We start from the raw sequence: 18,557 nt of genomic DNA on the forward strand, positions 1-18,557 counted from the left end.
GATTTTAATGGGATGTCCCCTTTAGCTATTAAATAACCAGAAAATTATTCGAAATTTTGAATTAATCAACAAATAAAAACTAGTAAAAAAGTTCAAAATGCCGAATATCGGGATGTACCGTTATATGGAGGCTATACCAAAACGTAGACCTCCATGGGTCATTTTCAATACCAAAAGTCCTGCAGACATAACAAACATTTGAGCAAAACTTTATCAATCTACTTCAATTCGTTCGGAAGCTAGAGTGATTTCTACAGACGGACGGTTAAGCGGCTCATCAGACATATTTGGCGTGGATGATGGTTTACAAAGGCCATTCCCTAGAAAGAAGTATTTATTTCGAACTTATTGCGATTACGTATATGCGAATTAAACACCAGAAACTGTCGAAGTTCGACTCAAGTAATTTTTTAATTTTCCGATTTATAACCACTGTCAATGTAATTCATTCATGCAGTTGACAAATCGGAATATATGTAGCACTTAATATTTCCACAATGAGACAATTGAATTGAAACCAAAATTAAATATTGAAAATCAAAAGCATAAAATTCGACGAGATACGCCCACTACAATGGCTATCAAGCCATCTGCAATCAACCATATTTGCTATAAAGACCTGAGGAAATGCCCTCAAGAAAATAGTCTGCGGTGGAAAATTCAATTGAACAGTAGTTGACAATAAAAAAAACACTTACGGAAAACTTATTCAATTTAACAAATTACGATGCGTAAACCGTGCATAGCTCTCACATTTGCAACGCTGATAATATGTGCCGATATAATCAAATCCGCGCCCGTGCAAAAATCCTTACAAGCCAAATTGAATCCTTATTACTTAAAAGCAATGGCGGCCTATAAGAAACTTGAATCGAAATTACCACGTGAAGATCTGCGGGCCATAACGACAATTGGTATTTTGAACGGTGCCAAAGAGGCAGAGCAACAAATGGAACGCCATCTCATCGAAGAGGTCAAGGATTTGTTGCTCAACACGAATGTGAACAATCAAGAAATGGTTTTGCCAAAAATTGAAAAAATCGAAGAACAATTAAATCGTGATAAAAAAGCATTGGAGATTCTAACGAAATCTATGGACTTGGCCATGAAAACGAAAGATGTTAAAACTTTTCACAAAGAAATCCGAGATATTGCGGCAAGTTTAAAAGATAAGGAGTCGGCCACCGCGTCGGATAGTGATGAAAATAGTGTGGGTAAAAAGGTGTCACAACTGAGGAAACATATTCTACAGCAAATGAATCTGATGAAACATGTTGTGGATGATAAAATCGATAATACTTTGGATTATTTAATTGAACATGCCGATAATGATGGTGTTCTGGCCAAGGCCAGTACGAAAATTGTGCGTAAACGTCATGTGGATCAAGAAGAACCGGCTCAGATAAGACAAATTAAATCGATTCTAACTGAGGTAAGACAAATTAGAAAATACATATATGTATGGATTTTCTGAAAACTCAACCCTTTGAGTTATGATTTGAGTTGGGCAACGGTCCTGCCATTAGACGCAAGGAAATGTCTGAGTCAAATTAAGTACAAAATATAGATATTGTGCTATACCTACCTTTTGGGGTTGGACAATGTCGAAACTTGGCAGTATCTGAAATATGAAAACAAAATAATTTTAGTCCGATAAACATGCTGATGTGGGATTTTCAAGAATATATAAGTTACTTTTAACTGTTTCCTGAAGTCTTGAAATCTGAAAATGTGTGTAACATACCACCATAATCTCAAAAATCTCCAAGTATTTGACCAGTACAAACATTTAAGTCGATTAAAAGATATTTATATACTTGTTTGTTACATAACTATATGGAGATCAGCCTATTTTATGTTCAGTTTTTAACGTAGTAGTTTGTTTAAAAACTCCAGTGATTGGAAAAAAACTTCCTATTTTTATACCCTGCACCATAGTATGGAGGGTATATTAAGTTTCTTGTTCAGCATAAAATTCTATGTCGATTTGTGGAAATCACTCTAGCTTCCGAACGAAATGAAGTAGATTGATACAATTTAACTCAAATGTGTATTATATCTGCAGGACTTTTCGGATTGAAAATGGGCCATGTAAGTTCACGTTGTGGTATAGCCCTCATATAACGGTACCTCCCGATATTCGATAATTTGATGACTTTAGCGACATTATTCACAGGATTTTTTTCAAATTTGGCATCTGAAGTTCGTAATGGATACTACAGCCTTGACAGGAGATTGCCTGTGCAGGTCCTCGTCTTCGTATAGCCTCCATATAACGTATAGCCCCCATGTTCGATATTTTGATGATTTTATCTACATTATTCATCGAAATTGTTTCAAATTTGGTATTTGAAGTTCGTAATGGATAATGCAGCCTAAGGCAGAAAATTGTCTGTTCAGGTTCACGTTTTGGTATAGCCCCATATAGTGGTACTTCCCGATATTCGGTATTTTGATGATTTTATCTCATTTTTCAAGTTTCGCATGTGAATATTTTAATGGCTTATGACAAACATGCAGGTCCACGTCGTCGTATAGGCCCAAAGACGGCTACATTTGGCATTTTTAAGATTTTACCAGAATTTTTAACGGATTTTATTATACCCTCAGCCATATGGCTACAGAGGGTATATATCATTTGATACGGTCAAAACGTGCCTAGTCGAAATAACGGTTTTAGACCCTAGGTCTCTTTGGACCAAATCCGTTTCAGAACATTTGGAGTCGATCTAGAGATGTCCGTCCGTCCGTCCGTCCGTCCGTCCGTCTGTCTGTCTGTCTGTCTGGCTGGCTGGTGCGCACGATAACTCTCCAAGGGAGGATCCGATTTGGTCCAAACTTGGTACATCGTAATATCTTTGTCATACTTAGATCGAGTTCGGAGATGGGCAATATCGGTCCACTCCTTCTGGTACCTCCCCCACAAAAAGTTGGAATTTGCAAAAAAATTATTCTTTGCACAGAAAGAGAAAGGATAATCCGATTTTGCTCCAACTTTGCAAATCCTAATATTTGCGGCAGTACTCGATCAGGTGTGAAAATGGACAATATCGGTCCACTACATAAAGTACCTCCCCCACAAATGGTCAAAATTTTGAATAATTACAACTCTCATAAAATGTGATGTACGAGTCCGATTGTCTTCAAATTTCACACATCCCAATATTTATATTAAACCAAGGTCTGGTGTTAAGATGGAATATATCCGTCCACTCCTTTTGGTACCTCCCCCACAAATGGTCGAAATTTTCAAAAAATACATATTTTTTGCACAGAAAGAGAAACGATGATCCGATTTTGCTCCAAATTTGCAAGTCGTAATATTTGCATCAGTGCTAGGTCTGGTACGAAAATGGACGACATTGGTTCACTCCTTCAAGTACCTCCCCCACAAATGGTCAAAATTTTGAATAATTACAACTCTCATAAAATGTGATGTAAGAGTCCGATTGTCTTCAAATTTCACACATCCCAATCATTTTATTAGTCCAAGGTCTGGTGTAAAGATGGAGTATATCGGTCCACTTCTTCTGGTACCTCCCCCACAAATGGTCGAAATTTTAAAAATATATATTTTCTGCACAGAAAGGTAAGCAATAATATAATTTAAGACATAACGCTCAAAGAAAACGAAATAAGGATCCAACTCTCTTCAAATTTCACACATACAAGCATTTTTGCTAACACCAGATCTGTTGTGAAGATGCTATATATCTGCGAACACATGCTGGTACCTCACCCACAAAGGGACACAATTTTCAATATTTTTATCTGCCATAAATTGCGAAACAACTCAGCGATTCTTTACAGTTGATTTATCCATCTGCTATTATAATATTTATATCGTATTTATTTAGGTCCGATACGAAATGAACAATATTGACCCATTCTTTCAAAACCCACTCCATAGAGGGTGAAGAGGGCTGAGGGTATACATCTGTCGGCAAAACCGACCGATACTTTTTTACTTGTTTTTTTGAAAATTCGTTCCAAATTGTGGCGTTTTTTTTCGCTCGGCCGAACTTACAGCTTTTTTTACTTGTGTTTTTATTTATTTTTATACCCTACAACACTAAGTGTGGGGGTATTATAAGTTTGATTGGGCCAAAAATTATGTAACACCTCGAAATATTGGTTTCCCACATAGGAAAGTATATATGGACCTTCCTTTCTCGCCGAGCTGAGTGGATCTAGCTTGTAGGTCCGTCCGCCCGTCTGTCCATGTTAATTTGTAATCACTCTACAGGTCGCAATTATCTTCAAGAAATTTAGAATGGAGGTGGGACTAGGGTCAGAATAGAACCCTATTTCTTTTGGAGATAATTGCATAATATTTAGGGGTTGAAATGTACCAAAAATTGAAAAAAAATCCTGATTTTGCCAATCAAAGCGGAAGTTAGCATGGGGCTAGAGCTTAGGGCAGAAGCCTTCCAATTTTGTTGGTCATCGGGTAATATTTAGTGGGTGAAATAGGCCACAACATTTGTGTAAAATAAAAGTCAAATTTTCCGTTAAACCGCGAATATTTTTAATCCCAGCGAAATCACAAATAGACGAACAGGTCAATTCTGACCGTTACGTAGATGCCGATAGTAAATATATCGATTATATATAAAGCGAAATATATACAATGTGTATTTACAAAGGAAGGGGATGTTAGTTAGAATGCTTATATCTCAAGAATGGCTGGACCGATTTTGACAAATTTTGTAAATTCAGAATGCCCTCTTGACATAATCCCCATGTGGCGTTACTTTCCGCTGTTTAATATTGACATTTGCCATACTGATTTGCTTGAATTAAGCAATTTAATTTTGATTTTTCATTCATTCTCATAAAATACCAGAACTTACTTCAATTCTTGCACAAAGCAGGACAGAATATATTTTTATTAATGAGAAAAAGCTTTTCTTATTTAAAAAGTGTAGAAGTCGCTCTCCTAGAAGACCCAATTCTTCCAATGAGTGAATACAAGCCATAGAAATTTTCTTCTCGCCGAAGATCTGAAGATCTTCTCAACAAGAAAACCATTAAGAAACTATTAGAAGACCAAAAGGTCTTCTCCTTATGAAAAACCAACTGAACTTCTCATAGAATACAAGAATGTCTCATCACATAACGCTTCCAAAAGACCTTTAGATTTTCTCGAAAAAGATAAGAATGACTTCACTTAAAAATCAAATTTCCTTTTGGAAGTCATAAAAAGGCTCTATGGGAGGGTCTTCTTATAGAAGAGCAGAGCGTCTTCTCATAGAAGAGCAGAGCGTCTTCTCATAGAAGAGCAGAGCGTCTTCTCATAGAAGAGCAGAGCGTCTTCTCATAGAAGAGCAGAGCGTCTTCTCATAGAAGAGGAGAAGGTCTTCTTGTAGAAGAGCAGAGCGTCTTCTCATAGAAGAGCAGAAGGTCTTTTTATAGAAGAGCAGAAGGTCTTCGTATAGAAGACCAGAAGGTCTTCGTATAGAAGACCAGAAGGTCTTCGTATAGAAGACCAGAAGGCCTTCGTATAGAAGACCAGAAGGCCTTCGTATAGAAGACCAGAAGGTCTTCGTATAGAGACCAGAAGGCCTTCGTAAAGAAGAGAGGAAGAGCTGAGGGTCTTCTCATAGAAGAAAGAAAATCAGAAGGTCTTCGTTATGAAGACCAGAAGGTATTTCTATAAAATAAAAGAAGATCTTCGTATAAAAGGACAGAAGATCTTCGTATAAATGATCATAGAGGATCATAGAAGATCAGAAGGTCTTCGTATAGAAGGACAGAAGATCTTCGTATAGAAGACCAGAATGACTTCTCACAGAAAACCACAAAGTCATCTCATAGAAGGTCTTCTTATGGAAGACCACAAGGTCGTCGTATAAAAGAAGATTAGAAGGTCTTATCATAGAAGACCACAAGATCTTCGTATAAAAAACCCGAAGTTCAAACTTGGTATATGTAACAGAAGATCTGGTGTGAAGATGGGATATATAGGACTGCTACCATTGGTACAGAAGGTTTAAAATTTTTAATAATTATAACTCTCATAAAAAATGAGATAAGAGCCCATTCCCACATTGGGTCATAATTGTGAATAGTCATGAGGCTCATAAAATGCGAAATGAGCATCCGACCCCTTTCAAACTCGTCAGACTCTAATATTTTTATGAAGTCAAGATCGGTTGTAAAGATGGTACGTATCGGCCCACTCCTTCTGGTACCTTCCAGACAAAGGGTTAATATTTGAATAATAATAATAAGTAAAAAGGAGCGAAGTTCGGCCGGCCCGAGAATTTAATACCCTCCATCATTTAGAAGGAACGAACTCTGAAAAAAGCCTTGTAAATGATGACCTTTATAAAGAGGCTATACGAAGACGTGGTCCTAAGTAATCATAAGTATTTTTTTTGCCACAGTCTGTAGTAACCTAATACGAAATTTGAAACAATTCTGGTAAATAATACCGCCAAAATCATCAAAGTACCAAATATAAGGAGTAATAGTTATATGATTAAAAATGTTGTTGAAATCATCAAAATACCGAATATTAGGAGGCACCGTTTTATGAGGGCTATATGAAAACATGGGTCTACATGGCCCATTTACGAACTTAATCTGCCAACTGGCAAAATACAGAGAGAGCCTTCTATCTCAATTCGTTCAAAAGATAGCGTGATTACAACAGACATACGAACATTGCTAAATCGACTTAGAATTTTACGCTGATCAAGAATATATACACTTTGTAGGGTATAAAATGTATATTTCGAGGTGTTACAAACGGAATGACAATTTTAACCCTTTCAGTGTCAATGAAAATTTTTGTCGAGATAAAAATCTGAAATTCCGTACTAATTTACTAAAATGTGCTCGGAAATTCGAAAACGAAACTAATAGAATAGAACTGCAATATTTTTAAATAGCGAACGTGTCTGTTATTAAAAATATCAAAAATAACGGTTCGTAAGAAAAACAAAAAATGGCAAAGAAAGAGAGTACTTTTAAATGTCAAATATATTTGACAAAAACACTGAAAGGGTTAATAACTTCCTTGCTATGTTGGAGTGTATAAAAATCTAGTCAATTTTAGAGATTTTCATAATTTTCTCAACAAATTTACATTTATTCAAGCCGAATTAAAAATTACATGACCTCACCCAAAATAAGTAAAACAGGTATATATTTTTGTGTAGCCTCCTTAAAATTTCGAATTGAGGTCATAAGAGAAAAACCGCAAAACGAATGACAGTATGGGTTCTCATATTCTGATAATGTGATAATTTTCACAAGGGTTCCATCTGAATTTTCGAAATGATTCAAATATTCCACATCGTAAAAATCGATCTACAATACGGGTTATACGTGCTTTATTGACATAAGGGTTCCACACAATTGGCCAAAATCCATTTCAGGAAATTTGGTTCCGATCCACCCATAGTCTTTATTTCATCTAAAAATTAAAATCAAATTGATCATAGACTGTGATTATTCAATTGTTGAAAGCTTTTCGAGAAGGTTGACCCCTTCTGTATCAAATATCGTAGCAAAACAAAAGACTTAAGACACGAACTTTCGGTTCATACATTTTCAGGATGATTTCCGCAATAATCTGGTACTAAACGAAGATGGTGATGGTGACGACAATAAAAAAGGCGATGCCAACGATGATGATGGCGATGGTGACTCCAGTGAAGAGGACAATCTTCTGCTACCATCCAATGTAAGTTATGTAACACCCAGAAAAAAGTAGACATGACATCATTGAAAGGTTGGGGTATTACTAACCAAATCAATTCGTTTAGCTCACTAAATTGTTGTAAATAGTTGTTTGTTTGTTTGTTGTTGTAATTCGCTCTCTACCACAAAAGAAAAACCTAAATTGTAATGCGATTTTTTGTCTAAGAAAGAATGTTATTGAAACTAACAGCAATGGCAGCACAGCCGCAAAGAAAGTTGTGGCCAGAGGCAGCAGCAATGCGACAGAGTCGCTGTCGTTGTCTGATGTAAACGGGAGCCCTGACAATGCGACTCTTGCCAAGCAGGAAGAAGGTTCGCCCGAACTGTTGGATAATGGCAATGGCGGAGGCGGTGGCGGGGGTGGCCTGGTGGGCATCATAACCAGTTTGAGTGGTGTAAGTAATCCAATGAAATGGAAATGTATTCAAAATGACAACACCAACATTTTTAGGGCGAAGGAGGCTCTGACATCGGTGCGCTAATAGGAGCTTTGACTGGTGTCATTTCGCAACTGTTTGGAGTAAGTATGACTCGCTCTCTCTCCCTCTCTCTCTCTCTCTCTCTCTCTCTCTGTATGCCATGCTAAACGTTTGACATTTTGTATTATTACAGCCTGGTGGTTTGGATATTGAAAGCCTTTTGAGTTCGGCCACTTCCTTAATTTCTGGTCTATTGGCGGTAAGGCAAAAGTCGAATAATAAACATTTGAACGAAGATCAATAGTTTTATGTGTCTCTCCCACAAATAGGGTAACAAAAACTTTGGTACTGTCTTGGGCATTTATGTGGGCACCGTATTCGATGGCCTATCTGGCGGAGGAGGAGCTGTAAGTTTTCAACGTACCTACTTTTTAATGAAATTTAAATTTTCATTAAATATTTTTCATTCCAGATCAACAATGGACAATTCATTGGCAATTTCCTGGGAACTGTGGTGGCTTCGTTGAGTGCTGTACTTATTGATTCCTATTTTATACAATTTTAAGTTAACACTACTAACTCTTTAGCAGTAAACTAATGCCTAGCAACCCCACCTTTCAAATTCCATATTTCCAATTTATTTTCAAAAACTATTTGGAAATTTATTACAAATCCAATATTTTATTTTCTTTACAGGACCCCGAAGAAGATGATGTCCCTCCCCGGCCGTTGCTATTCCTTCAAAATGTTCTCAGCAGTTTTATAGAAGCGAAAAATCGCAAAATGGAAGAGGAGTCGGCGGAACGTAAAGATGGCCATAAAAATAGTGGAGAAAAGGGTGGTGGTGGTGGCTCAGACTCATCGGCCTTCATCAAACATGTGGTGTCCCATGTTGTTGGCAGTGTTGTCAGTCTAATATTGAATGCTTCGCTGGGCGCTTCCGGCGGTGCCTCTGGTGCCTCGCACTCTCTATTTGCCGGTAGTTCTGCGGGCCATACCCATCATAATGGTAATGGCGGAGGTGGTGGCGGAGGCGGCAAATTTTAATCGGAGAGACATTTTAGTTTTTAACTTATAATTAAGATTTTGTAAGATTTTTTTATATATATATATACAAATAGTATTTGTTAAATAAAACATTTTTTTAATTCCTAAAAAAAAACATGAAAAAAAATGTTTTACCTACCACACCATGAATTAAGGGGCCCAGAAGTTTGAGACATCTCGAAATATTGGTTTGTGGCCCACCATGTTGTCTATTTGTCTTCCTATTTCGCCGGGCTGAGTAAATCGACTCAGCCCGGCGAAATAAGCTGTAATCCTATCAAAGTAGACAAAAAAGCTTGTAATTACAAAAAGCACCACAAAGCTGAAATCTCATGGAGCTAGATCCAACCATTAGAAATAAAGTGTCAAAAGTCCCCATAGAACCCATGAAAGCAAAATAAGTTATTCAGGAATGATTCGAAATTTCCTCGAAAACGGTAAATTTCATGAAAAAATTGTTGGAACAAAATTTAAAAATTCTACATAAATGGTCATAATGAGTTTCATCCTAATAAGATAAAAGACACACTAAGAGTATCTATATATCTATATTAATAAACAAGTAAGGAAAGGCTATAGTCGTGCGGGGCCGACCATGTACATACAACACTACAATATGTTGAAAGCCCCATATGTACAAATCTATTTAAGAAGATTTCGTTTTTAAAATAATGACATAGAGCCATACCCAAATGTTAATAGCATCAAATTTTAGAATAAGTATAGATTTATTTAAATTGGTCACCTTTGGCACGAATTATGACCTTCAAACGGCCAATGAAACCGTCACACGCTGCCCGAATGTTGCTCTGCGGTATTTTGGTCCATTTCCGGCGAAGCCCTTGCTTGAGGTGATCGACACTTTGGTATTTTTTAGTGCCAACCTTGCTTTCCAAAATACTCCAGACACAATAGTCCAACGGATTGGTATCCGGAGATTTTGGTGGCCATTGAGCGCTGGAAATGAAGCGAGGAACCTCATTTTGTAACAATTCTTGGGTGGCGCGTGCTGAGTGCGATGGTGCTGAGTCCTGTTGGAATGTTCAAGGTCTGCCGCCAAAATATCTGCGTGCCAAATATAATCTTTAATACACCATCCAGAATATTTTCGCGATAATATACGGTTTTTATTCTGATGCCACAATAAATACGAGCGGAGATCGGCTGTGAAGGCGGCCCGCACCATCACTATGGCCGGCTCTTGAGTTCTGGTGGCCAACCGAAGGTGCACATTTTCAGCTGACCTCTTTGGCAAGTAAACACGACCATTTTGTTCGTTTACAAACTGCTGGACAACGAATATTTTCTCATCGGAGCGGAGAAAAACAAAAAAAACCAATTCTTTAGCTCCTTTAAGTCTAATTTCTTTCTGTTGCGGTGTAAGTTCTTGTGCTTTTTGGAATTTCAATGGCTTTACCTCGAGCTCATTTTTCAATATTTTCCGAATGGAATATTACGATATGTTCAGCTCATGAGCCATTTTCTCACAGCCACTGCGGCGCGGGCTTCGATCAAGTCGTTTCTTTACTTTTCGAACCATTTCTGCTGATGTTGCTGTTTTCTTCCGTCCACTTCCTTGACGTCAGACTACGCTACTAGTATCACGGTAACGAGCGATGGTACGAGACACAAATGTGTTATTCACATTTAAATGCCGGAGTGCTCTAACGATAGCCACTTGTGGTTTTCCAGCCAAATATAAAGAAATCAGACTATCACGCTTGAATTCCATCACGAATAACTTTTTTCCTTGAAAATGAAATGACAGCAGTCTGAAGTTGGTTGCAGTTTTTTCATCTCACCTTATACGGTTCATAAAATTACTGAGACGTATTAAATATGAAGAGAATCTAATGTTTATTTCGCATTGTATTCAAAATGTTGATCCTCTGTGGGGAAGGTACCAGAAGGAGTGGCCTGAAATATTCCATCTTCACACCTGATCTTGTGTTGATATAAATGTTGAGATGTGATATATTTGAAAATAGTCGGATGCTCATTTCGCCTTTTATGAGCTTCATGGTTATCCAAAAATTGTAACCCCTTTGTGGAGGAGGTACAAGAAGGGTTGGTCCGATATATCGGATCTTCAAAACCAGAAGTTGTGTTAACAAAAATATTGGGTTGTGTGAAATTTGAGGAGAATCGGATGCTAATGACGCATTTTATAAGAGATATATTTATTCCAAAGTTTTAAACCCCCCCACGTACTTGATGGAGTGGGGCGATATTGTCCATTTTCACACCTGACATAGCACAGTTGCAAATATTATGATTTACAATGTTTGCACTAAATCGAATTATCCTTTCTCTTTCTATGAGGTAAATTATATTCTTCGACAATTTTGACCATTTGTGGGGTAAGGAGAGAACCGATGTTGCCCACCGAAATCGAGCTAAGTTTGACCAAAGTTTTGGCCGCCATAACAGCCAATGATCGCTCTCGGCTCATATTAATCGACCGTGGCATCAGAATAAATGCCGAATATTATCGCGAAAATATTCTGGAAGGTTTATTAAAGCCTTGGGTTCACAAACATTTTGGCCGCAGACCTTGGACATTCCAACAGCACTCAGCACGCGCCACCCAAGAATGGTTACAATATGATGTTCCCGCTTCATTTCCAGCCCACAATGGTCACTAAAATCTCCGAATACCAATCCGTTGTACTATTGTGTCTGGAGTTTTTTTGGAAAGCACGATTGGCAGTAAAAAATACCAAAATGTCGATCACTTCAAGCAAGCGTTTCGCCGGGAATGTGCCAAAATACCGCAGAGCAACATTGAAGGTCATAATTCGTGCCAAAGGTGACAAATTCGAACAAATCTAAACTTATTCTAAAATTTGATGCTATTTCCGATATTTTTTGCTTTCATTCAATAAAATTAAAAAAAAATATAAAAATTATGACGTTTGACTTTGTTGCCGTTCTTTCATTTCACCCTGTAAACCCTCAGTTATATGGCTAGATAGGGTATATATCATTTGATATGGCCAAAACATGACTCATCGCAATAAAGATTTTAGACTCCAGATCTCTTTGTCTGTCTGGCTGGTCCGCTCGATAACACTCGAAGGAGTATCCGAATTGGCCCAAACTTGGTACATCGTAATATTATTATCAAACTTATATCGAGTTGGGAGATGGGCAATATCGGTCGACTGCTTCTGGTACCTCCCCCAAAAAAAGGTCGACATTTTCACAAAAAAAATATTTTACAGCACAGAAAGAAAAACAATGATCCGATTTTGCTCCAACTTTGTAAATCCTAATACTTCCATCAGGGCTACTGCAGTTTGCGAAAAAGGACAATATAGGTCTACTCCGTCAAGTACCTCAAAATTTTAAATAATTATTACTCTTATAAAATGTGATGTAAGAATCCGATTGTCTTCAAATTACACACATCTCAATATTTTTATTGACCCGAGGTCTGGTATGAAGATGGAATATATCAGTCGATTCCTTTCCTACCCACTACCTCAAAGGGTAAAAATATTGAACATCCACGAAGCTCATAAAACGAGGAATTAGTCTGTAAATCCATCAAAAAGTCATCCCATAGAAAGAAGCATTAGATCAATATAAATTCCGCTCTTGCCTTGAAAGTCAAACGGTTCTTCACAATTCCAATTACATCTTAAGAGCGTATGGCTAACACACCGGTGGTATAAATAGACTTTAACTAAATACAGATAATAATTAAGTAAAACACGTCGTTCGACGTGGTTACAATTACCCGCATTTAGAGTTGTTTTTCTTGAATTAATCTCTTCTAAATATCTTGAGGTTACCTTCTAAAAGTTTAACCACTTTTTTGTTGTTGTAGCTCAAGTGCTCTATCATTGCAAAATTATTTCATTTTGAAGTCAAAAAGCCATGGCAACGGCATGAACCCAAATCGACGACGGCGGCGGCGGTGGCGGTGGCGGTGGCAACAACTTGGTTGGCCAAGTAATTACGGCAACAACAACAACAGCAACGAAGAGTTTTCATCGAAACAAAAGAATAAAAGTGGTAACCTGCACTCTATGAATTTACTATGGTCTAGTAACTCCCCGAATCTTAACAATAGCAACAACAACAATGGCTAGCGCAATTAGGTTACATGTGGAGTATTTTAAATTTTGGAAAATATATGAATAACAAATAAATTATTTTTGAATTAATCATAATTCTAATTTTCGTTATGTTTTTGTTTTCTGTTTAATACCGGCTGTTGGGTATTCAAAACCTTAAGTTGTTAGTATTGGTGTTGTTGTGTAAACCTTCCCAATGCTGTTTACAATATCTTCACATGTGTAATAAAGTAGTCGTTTGGCAAACAAGGTCTTTGGCTTTGGGTTCTTTGAGTTTTTCTTCATTTCGTTTTAAAATAATAATTTGACACAATAAATACCGGATCTCGTATTAACAAATAATTGTTTTTGTTTTCGCTTTGTCTGATTTGAAGTTAAAGATTGAGTAAATAAAGCTTTTGACAAAAAAATTAGAAAAAAAACAGAATTAATTATTTTAACCCTCAGACGAGCGGAGAGATTTTCTGTGAGAATACCCCAGCTGCTATCCAAAATCGTCCATAAATTCACCAATTTAATTCACCTTCTTATATATACAGGGTGATATGAAAAAACTGCAACCAACTTCAGACTGCTGTCATTTCCCAGCTACTCGTCCGACAACTGTTAAAATTATTCCAGAATATTTAAGGAGTTATGGCCATTTTAAAATATTGATTAATTCACACTTAAAAAAAGTGATCACAAATAATAGCTAAAAACGCTCTAAAGTGAATATTTAAGGAGTTATGGCCATTTTAAAATATTGAATAATTCACACTTAAAAAAGTGATCACAAATAATAGCTAAAAACGCTCTAAAGTGAATATTTAAGGAGTTATGGCCATTTTAAAATATTGAATAATTCACACTTAAAAAAGTGATCACAAATAATAGCTAAAAACGCTCTAAAGTGAATATTTAAGGAGTTATAGCCATTTTAAAATATTGAATAATTCACACTTAAAAAAGTGATCACAAATAATAGCTAAAAACGCTCTAAAGTGAATATTTAAGGAGTTATGGCCATTTTAAAATATTGAATAATTCACACTTAAAAAAGTGATCACAAATAATAGCTAAAAACGCTCTAAAGTGAATATTTAAGGAGTTATGGCCATTTTAAAATATTGAATAAGTCACACTTAAAAAAGTGATCACAAAGAATACCTAAAATCGCTCTAAAGTGAATATTTAAGGAGTTATGGCCATATTAAAATATTGAATAATTCACACTTAAAAAAGTGATCACAAATAATAGCTAAAAACGCTCTTAAGTGAATATTTAAGGAGTTATGGCCATTTTAAAATATTGATTATTTCGCACTTAAAAAAGTGATCACAAATAATAGCTAAAAACGCTCTAAAGTGAATATTTAAGGAGTTATGGCCATTTTAAAATATTGAATAAGTCACACTTAAAAAAGTGATCACAAATAATACCTAAAATCGCTCTAAAGTGAATATTTAAGGAGTTATGGCCATATTAAAATATTGAATAATTCACACTTAAAAAAGTGATCACAAATAATAGCTAAAAACGCTCTAAAGTGAATATTTAAGGAGTTATAGCCATTTAAAAAAAAATATTGAATAATTCACACTTAAAAAAGTGATCACAAATAATAGCTAAAATCGCTCTAAAGTGAATATTTAAGGAGTTATGGCCATTTTAAAACATTGAATAATTCACACTTAAAAAAGTGATCACAAATAATAGCTAAAAACGCTCTAAAGTCAATATTTAAGGAGTTATGGCCATTTTAAAATATTGAATAATTCACACTTAAAAAAGTGATCACAAATAATAGCTAAAATCGCTCTAAAAACAATATTTAAGGAGTTATGACCATTTTAAAATATTGAATAATTCACACTTAAAAAAGTGATCACAAATTATAGCTAAAATCGCTCTAAAGTGAATATTTAAGGAGTTATGGCCATTTTAAAATATTGAATAATTCACACTTAAAAAAGTGATCACAAATAATAGCTAAAAACGCTCTAAAATGAATATTTAAGGAGTTATGGCCTTTTTAAAACATTGAATAATTCACACTTAAAAAAGTGATCACAAATAATAGCTAAAATCACTCTAAAGTCAATATTTAAGGAGTTATGGCCATATTAAAATATTGAATAATTCACACTTAAAAAAGTGATCACAAATAATAGCTAAAATCGCTCTAAAGTGAATATTTAAGGAGTTATAGCCATTTTAAAATATTGAATAATTCACACTTAAAAAAGTGATCACAAATAATACCTAAAATCGCTCTAAAGTCAATATTTAAGGAGTTATGGCCAGTTTAAAATATTGAATAATTCACACTTAAAAAAGTGATCACAAATAATAGCTAAAAACGCTCTAAAGTGAATATTTAAGGAGTTATGGCCATTTTAAAATATTGAATAATTCACACTTAAAAAAGTGATCACAAATAATAGCTAAAAACGCTCTTAAGTGAATATTTAAGGAGTTATGGCCATTTTAAAATATTGATTATTTCGCACTTAAAAAAGTGATCACAAATAATAGCTAAAAACGCTCTAAAGTGAATATTTATGGAGTTATGGCCATTTTAAAATATTGAATAATTCAATAGAGCTAAATCGCTCTTAAGTGAATATTTAAGGAGTTATGGCCATTTTAAAATATTGAATAATTCACACTTAAAAAAGTGATCACAAATAATAGCTAAAATCGCTCTAAAGTGAATATTTAAGGAGTTATAGCCATTTTAAAATATTGAATAATTCACACTTAAAAAAGTGATTACAAATAATACCTAAAATCGCTCTAAAGTCAATATTTAAGGAGTTATGGCCATTTTAAAATATTGAATAATTCACACTTAAAAAAGTGATCACAAATAATAGCTAAAAACGCTCTAAAGTGAATATTTAAGGAGTTATGGCCATTTTAAAATATTGATTAATTCACACTTAAAAAAGTGATCACAAATAATAGCTAAAAACGCTCTAAAGTGAATATTTAAGGAGTTATGGCCATTTTAAAATATTGAATAATTCACACTTAAAAAAGTGATCACAAATAATAGCTAAAACGCTCTAAAGTGAATATTTAAGGAGTTATGGCCATTTTAAAATATTGAATAATTCACACTTAAAAAAGTGATCACAAATAATAGCTAAAAACGCTCTAAAGTGAATATTTAAGGAGTTATGGCCATTTTAAAATATTGAATAAGTCACACTTAAAAAAGTGATCACAAATAATACCTAAAATCGCTCTAAAGTGAATATTTAAGGAGTTATGGCCATTTTAAAATATTGAATAATTCACACTTAAAAAAGTGATCACAAATAATAGCTAAAAACGCTCTTAAGTGAATATTTAAGGAGTTATGACCATTTTAAAATATTGATTATTTCGCACTTAAAAAAGTGATCACAAATAATAGCTAAAAACGCTCTAAAGTGAATATTTAAGGAGTTATGGCCATTTTAAAATATTGAATAATTCGCACTTAAAAAAGTGATCACAAATAATAGCTAAAAACGCTCTAAAGTGAATATTTAAGGAGTTATGGCCATTTTAAAATATTGATTATTTCGCACTTAAAAAAGTGATCACAAATAATAGCTAAAAACGCTTTAAAGTGAATATTTAAGGAGTTATGGCCATTTTAAAATATTGAATACTTCACACTTAAAAAAGTGATCACAAATTATAGCTAAAATCGTGAATATTTAAGGAGTTATGGCCATTTTAAAATATTGAATAATTCACACTTAAAAAAGTGATCACAAATAATAGCTAAAAACGCTCTAAAGTGAATATTTAAGGAGTTATGGCCATTTTAAAATATTGAATAATTCACACTTAAAAAAGTGATCACAAATTATAGCTAAAATCGTGAATATTTAAGGAGTTATGGCCATTTTAAAATATTGAATAATTCACACTTAAAAAAGTGATCACAAATAATAGCTAAAAACGCTCTAAAGTGAATATTTAAGGAGTTATGGCCATTTTAAAATATTGAATAATTCACACTTAAAAAAGTGATCACAAATAATAGCTAAAAACGCTCTAAAGTGAATATTTAAGGAGTTATGGCCATTTTAAAATATTGAATTATTCACACTTAAAAAAGTGATCACAAATAATAGCTAAAAACGCTCTAAAGTGAATATTTAAGGAGTTATGGCCATTTTAAAACATTGAATAATTCACACTTAAAAAAGTGATCACAAATAATAGCTAAAAACGCTCTAAAGTGAATATTTAAGGAGTTATGGCCATTTTAAAATATTGAATAATTCACACTTAAAAAAGTGATCACAAATAATAGCTAAAATCGCTCTAAAAACAATATTTAAAGAGTTATGGCCATTTTAAAATATTGAATAATTCACACTTAAAAAAGTGATCACAAATAATAGCTAAAAACGCTCTAAAGTGAATATTTAAGGAGTTATGGCCATTTTAAAATATTGAATAATTCACACTTAAAAAGTGATCACAAATAATAGCTAAAAACGCTCTAAAGTGAATATTTAAGGAGTTATGACCATTTTAAAATATTGAATAATTCACACTTAAAAAAGTGATCACAAATAATAGCTAATAACGCTCTAATGTGAATATTTAAGGAGTTATGGCCATTTTAAAATATTGAATAATTCACACTTAAAAAAGTGATCACAAATAATAGCTAAAAACGCTCTAAAGTGAATATTTAAGGAGTTATGGCCATTTTAAAATATTGAATAATTCACACTTAAAAAAGTGATCACAAATAATAGCTAAAAACGCTCTAAAGTGAATATTTAAGGAGTTATGGCCATTTTAAAATATTGAATAATTCACACTTAAAAAAGTGATCACAAATAATAGCTAAAAACGCTCTAAAGTGAATATTTAAGGAGTTATGGCCATTTTAAAATATTGAATAATTCACACTTAAAAAAGTGATCACAAATAATAGCTAAAAACGCTCTAAAGTGAATATTTAAGGAGTTATGACCATTTTAAAATATTGAATAATTCACACTTAAAAAAGTGATCACAAATAATAGCTAAAAACGCTCTAAAGTGAATATTTAAGGAGTTATGGCCATTTTAAAATATTGAATAATTCACACTTAAAAAAGTGATCACAAATAATAGCTAAAAACGCTCTAAAGTGAATATTTAAGGAGTTATGGCCATTTTAAAATATTGAATAATTCACACTTAAAAAAGTGATCACAAATAATAGCTAAAAGCGCTCTAAAGTGAATATTTAAGGAGTTATGGCCATTTTAAAATATTGAATAATTCACACTTAAAAAAGTGATCACAAATAATAGC

The 18,557-nt window shown here is 34.2% G+C and overlaps 2 protein-coding genes across 2 annotated transcripts in view; one reads left to right on the plus strand and one right to left on the minus strand.

The window, feature by feature from the left end:
* The window catches only part of LOC101900727 (uncharacterized), a 211,836-nt gene that overhangs the window by 65,205 nt on the left and 128,074 nt on the right, over nucleotides 1-18,557 (minus strand). Inside the window, exon 3 of the mRNA XM_059120898.1 lies at nucleotides 1,586-1,621. The gene's annotated coding sequence lies outside the window, so the exon portion shown is untranslated. The remainder of the gene's footprint in view (nucleotides 1-1,585; nucleotides 1,622-18,557) is intronic.
* LOC101901085 (keratin, type I cytoskeletal 9) lies at nucleotides 728-9,176 on the plus strand. Its single transcript, XM_005183291.2, has 8 exons — nucleotides 728-1,432; nucleotides 7,565-7,693; nucleotides 7,881-8,105; nucleotides 8,162-8,230; nucleotides 8,323-8,388; nucleotides 8,459-8,536; nucleotides 8,602-8,661; nucleotides 8,826-9,176. The coding sequence occupies exons 1-8, from the start codon at nucleotides 728-730 to the stop codon at nucleotides 9,174-9,176; spliced, it is 1,683 nt and encodes a 560-aa protein (XP_005183348.2).

Source organism: Musca domestica, unplaced genomic scaffold (genome assembly GCF_030504385.1).
Source record: "Musca domestica strain aabys unplaced genomic scaffold, Musca_domestica.polishedcontigs.V.1.1 18, whole genome shotgun sequence".
NCBI classification, from domain to species: Eukaryota; Metazoa; Arthropoda; class Insecta; order Diptera; family Muscidae; genus Musca; species Musca domestica.

What these genes read in the sequence shown, in the direction of transcription:
- LOC101901085 (XM_005183291.2), top strand. Translation starts at nt 728, where the DNA reads ATGCGTAAACCGTGCATAGCTCTCACATTTGCAACGCTGATAATATGT. An exon ending in TAATTTCTGGTCTATTGGCG is followed by an intron (nt 8,389 to 8,458) that starts GTAAGGCAAAAG and finishes TCCCACAAATAG; the next exon opens with GGTAACAAAAACTTTGGTAC. An exon ending in TGGTGGCTTCGTTGAGTGCT is followed by an intron (nt 8,662 to 8,825) that starts GTACTTATTGAT and finishes TTTTCTTTACAG; the next exon opens with GACCCCGAAGAAGATGATGT.